The following is a 4462-nucleotide window of genomic DNA, read 5'->3' as shown; positions in this document are numbered from 1 at the left end:
CCCTCTCCTCTCGTCGGTGCCACTGGCGCACTGTCCCCAGGGTCCGGGCCGCCCTGGCCCGCAGTGAGTAAGGGACCCACAGGCTGCGGCCTGGGCCTGTTTAACATTTCCCTCCACAGGCCGGGACTGTCTTCCCCAAAGTGTCCATCACGACAGGTGTTTGCACTTGTCTGCAAAAAACTCCCACCAATTTGTGTTTGGAGGAGCTGAGTTTTGAGTTCTGGGTGTGGAGCTCTGAAAGCTTTTCGAGCCCCCAGGCCGGAGGCTTGGTGTTATACTGTGTCCCTGGGAATCATCTCACACCTGGGTTCATAAAGCAGGAAGGCTGCAGGTGGGAAATGCGTTCCTTCTCAAGCACTGAAAATCAGACGCGTTCCAGTGCTGCCAACGGTGTCACAGAGGTAGATAGAGGGGGCCCCTGACATAGAATTCCATGCGGGACAGCTTCCCAAGAACCACAAACTCCAGCCTCCTAAAGCAAAGATCTCTTTCTCGCTCTCATGAAGCCCCATGGGGCTTGAGAGAAGGCTGCTCAAGGGGGGACTTAATGAGACAGGAAAAAGGTGAACTTTTATATTATTTCTTCAGAAGAACTCACTGCAGGCATCGGCAATGCTTGAACCCTGGGAGAACATGTGTTTTCACTCTGGGGAAAGCCTGTGAGAGATGGGACGGCTCCTGCAGTGACTTCTCAAACTGCTTCTGTTAGGAAAAAAGGTCTTCCTCCTTATTATATCCAAGATAACAAAAAGTGTGATTTTGAATACCGGCTTAGGGAGTCTGTCAATGAAAACAACCCACTGCAGAACTAGTGGTTTAAACTTAAGGCCACTTTTATTATTTTAGAAAATGTTTACTCCCAGTTACAGTGTAATCCAGGAAAGACACTGTGATGGCACAAAAATTAAGTTTTAGTAAGAGTTTTGCAAATATATGAGCTAAATGAACATTTACACATCAAACAGCTTCAAATATGGTACTTTCTGGAAACAGTTTGTTGCTCTGAGTGTTATTCAAATCCCTAACTTGTTTGCCTTGTTATGATGTTCTGTAATGTAAAGGGGAAAAAATCTTTTGGTCAGAAACCTTAGAGTGAGTCAACCCAAGATTTGCACTGTAATATAAAATTAGGAAGAAAAGTGCCTTGCCTGACCTTAAATGTACAATATCCATATGTTACATTAAAGGTTATGTAGGATATCCTCAATTTGTGGGAGTGGCACGTGGTGATGGTGGCAGGACTCTATAATCTTTGGAAAATGTATTTACTCTCTTAAATCATGCAGTACTCTCTATAAGTATTTATTTTGGTGGAGATTCATGAATTAGTGTTACAAATATCAGAAGTTCAAAAAATTCAGAGAAAAGGACTTTATTCAGTAATACAAAATAATTAAAGTGTTAATAATACTTTTTAAAAAGCCTAAAGTGAAAGGAGACCTAAACCCTAGTGGGTTAATTTTTTGTAAACTGATGTTTAAATGATATTCATAGTTATTATTCTAGGTATTGTTGTGTAGGAATTCTATGATCTATCCACTTACTTGTCCAGAGTTGAAGAAATCCAGGATAAATGAGAGAGATGCTGTCTTGCTATTTTTCTTTTGTAAATTTAAGGATTTCTTGGTGTCAATTTTATTAAAAAATACAAGAATAACTCAGTAAAAGTTTAAAAAGGAGAAAGTGAGTGATAATATAAGAAATAGTTTTAGAATTTAAAAAATGAATTTTGGTACTGTAACTATAGTGATCTTTAACATTTTATAAAAACAGGGATCTAAGAAGTAATTGTATACAGCAGCTTAAAAACCATGTATGTAAATATAATACTCAAATGCTATAGGTACAGCATTTGAGTTTTAAAATAGGCTTAGAGATTTTTTAAAACTTTCTAATAAATCAAGAGTGAAATAGTTTCAGTAAAATTTCCAGGCTAGAAAAAAAAAGGGTCTGGAATCTTGCCCACGGAGAGAGGCAATTTCTATTTTTATTGCACGTTTCAATGTCTTAAAGGACTAGTTGAGTAGAGAACAATTTCACACTGCCCGAGAGAGAAAGACCCAGCCTTTAGAATCATGGATACCTCAAAGAGAAAAAGGATGTAAGACGTGCTTTCATTTCTTACATGAACTGAAATCAGTATGCTAACCTGAAAAAACACCACAGGCACTGTTCTATTGCAAAACTTCACTTCTTTATAGATTAGTGATTTTCAAGTCGGTGAATCTAAGTCTAGACTCCTGTCCACTCTCAATGGGCCCACTAGACTATAGTCAATTGTACAGTACTGGCATTTCCATAAACATATTTTGACTAAATTCAATTTTAAAATGTAAAAACTAAATACAATTTGAGTTCTCATGCTCATCTCCAACCCCACTCAAAATCAAATTGTGGGTAAACAAGAAGCTTGTTACTGTTATGAACATTTATTACGGTAGAATTTAAAGAACCAAGTATTCACATCCACTGGTACTTGAGCTGTACTTATATGCTCTTGGAGGATTGCTATTGCATTTTCTAAAATGGCCAAAGCTTTTTATCAGAATGCCTCCCACACTAGGATCTTCTAGCAGGCCTTTATCACTCACGAGAACTAAGTCCTGCTGCCCTAGGCCTATGGCATACACTGCATGTAATGAGTTAACTTCGGAGGGAAGTTATGCATCTAGAATGGCTGTAGTTATGCACCAGCCTGGAAAGAAGTGAGAAAGTCACTCGCAGTTTTCCAAAGGGCTAATTTCTCTCTTTCTCAATCTGGTTGAGAAAGCCTGCGAGGAGCTGTACGGAAAAGTTAGCATTTTTCAAGCCTAGGAGCCTGCCCAGTGAATCCTACAGCAAGCAGAATGTACTAATAAATTCTTTGTGTTTGACTCTGACACGAAAAACTAGCTGCATGCAGGAATCTGAGACTTGGAAATTGCATTCCTTTCATCAGATTGTTAGTGGAGCACCCTTTATGATAGAAAACAGAAAGTATGTCTGGAGTGTGGTCACAAATGCACCATCGAGAAGTTAATTTATAAAAAGAAATGCATTAAATTGGTCTTGCCGAACAACGGCTAACGATACTCAGTAGAAGTTGGAGGTGAAAAGTGTGAGTAGAAACAGGCTCAACATGACCATCATTCATTTTATAAACAAATGGTGACCAAGATACTACAGCCGTGTGTGCAGGACAGAAAATTCTGCCGGCTTCCAGCCATGCCCACACACATAAACAGCCTTCCCTGTCAGGACAGCTCTGGTGTGGAGGGAGAAGGGGGCAAACGGCCTGCACGAGCACACGCCCTCCCCCAGGCAGGGATCCCCAGACACTGATATTATTTACACTCCAGAAAGCAAACAGCCTGTCCACAAAGAAGGATTAGGAAGCTTGAAGTGTTTTTATTCTGTACTGTTTTTTTAAAGTGTCGGTTGTCATAGATTCATCTGTATAAATAATTTTCCTGGCAACAGCAGTTCACTTTTCACTTCCCATTCAAAATCTTCAGAACTTCAAGTATTTGAATGCACTTAAAACTTTCCCCTGCTTTTGTTTTATATAATACATTCTCATGATAATTAGGTGACTCATGAAGTGAAAGAATTTCTTTTAAAAGAAAGTTCAAAATCTTTACTAGTATGCATTAGGACAAGTTAGCACTGTTTTGGCCACTAATCATTTTAACAGTATTTAGAGAAAGAAAAACACTATTTTTCTTTCATTTCTCCTGAAAGAAAGTGGGAGAAAATAGGCATATCTGTACCATTCAAAGCACAAAATAATCATTTAGAAAATAAATACCTACGGCATACCCGACACACTTTTATGTCAATTTCCTCAACTGTTTAAAAATGGCCTCAGGTGTGGCTGCGTCTCCACCTGCTTTCTGCCAGCAACCTCTGGGGCCCTTGCCCACTGAGCCTGCCTCTGCAGGGTAACTGCTCTTTGTCACTTGTCATGAAGCCTGAAGCTTGATATCCTGGGCTTCACATGCAATTTCGGAAACTCAAATGACACTACATAGACTTGCTGTAAATCTTTTTTTAGTGCAGTTTGGCAAATATCCCAAATGAAATTCAACTCTAAGTTAAAAGTATCAAACAGAGATAGAGCTAAGTGCCTCTATGACTCTCTGGGCTGCCCAGAGGCTCTGGAGAGCTGAGGAATAGCAAACCCAATTGCCCTGGCGCTGAAGGGACTGCAGGATACCTGTTGCTTTACCACAACAGAACAGTTACCCCCAGAGACAGCGCTCAGCAACCAGACTTCTGGGCTGCTGTGAAGATCTTAAAGGCCCACAACCCTTGTCCCCCCAATCCCCAAACTCAGAAAGTGGGAGTTAGCCCCCCTGTAACTCACAGTACTAAGAACAGCAAGCATTGAACACGGAAACCTGATCTCTCCTCCATCGTCCACCTCCTGGGACGCCAGGCGCTCACTTTCAGGTTCTATCTGCTGGTGGCAAGTGCACTTTGG

General features: G+C 40.6%; 1 protein-coding gene across 1 annotated transcript in view; it reads right to left on the bottom strand.

Moving 5' to 3' along the window:
• Nucleotides 1-4108: 4108 nt before the first annotated feature.
• The window catches only part of GJA3 (gap junction protein, alpha 3, 46kDa), a 1657-nt gene continuing 1303 nt past the window's right edge, over nucleotides 4109-4462 (bottom strand). The window contains exon 2 of the mRNA XM_011976543.1: nucleotides 4109-4272. Coding sequence (XP_011831933.1) covers nucleotides 4109-4272 — 164 coding nt within the window. The remainder of the gene's footprint in view (nucleotides 4273-4462) is intronic.

This window comes from Mandrillus leucophaeus, unplaced genomic scaffold (genome assembly GCF_000951045.1).
Source record: "Mandrillus leucophaeus isolate KB7577 unplaced genomic scaffold, Mleu.le_1.0 Scaffold168, whole genome shotgun sequence".
NCBI classification, from domain to species: domain Eukaryota; kingdom Metazoa; phylum Chordata; class Mammalia; order Primates; family Cercopithecidae; genus Mandrillus; species Mandrillus leucophaeus.
The sequence above is the reverse complement of the archived record's forward strand: the minus strand, read 5'-3'. Positions and strand labels throughout refer to the sequence as shown.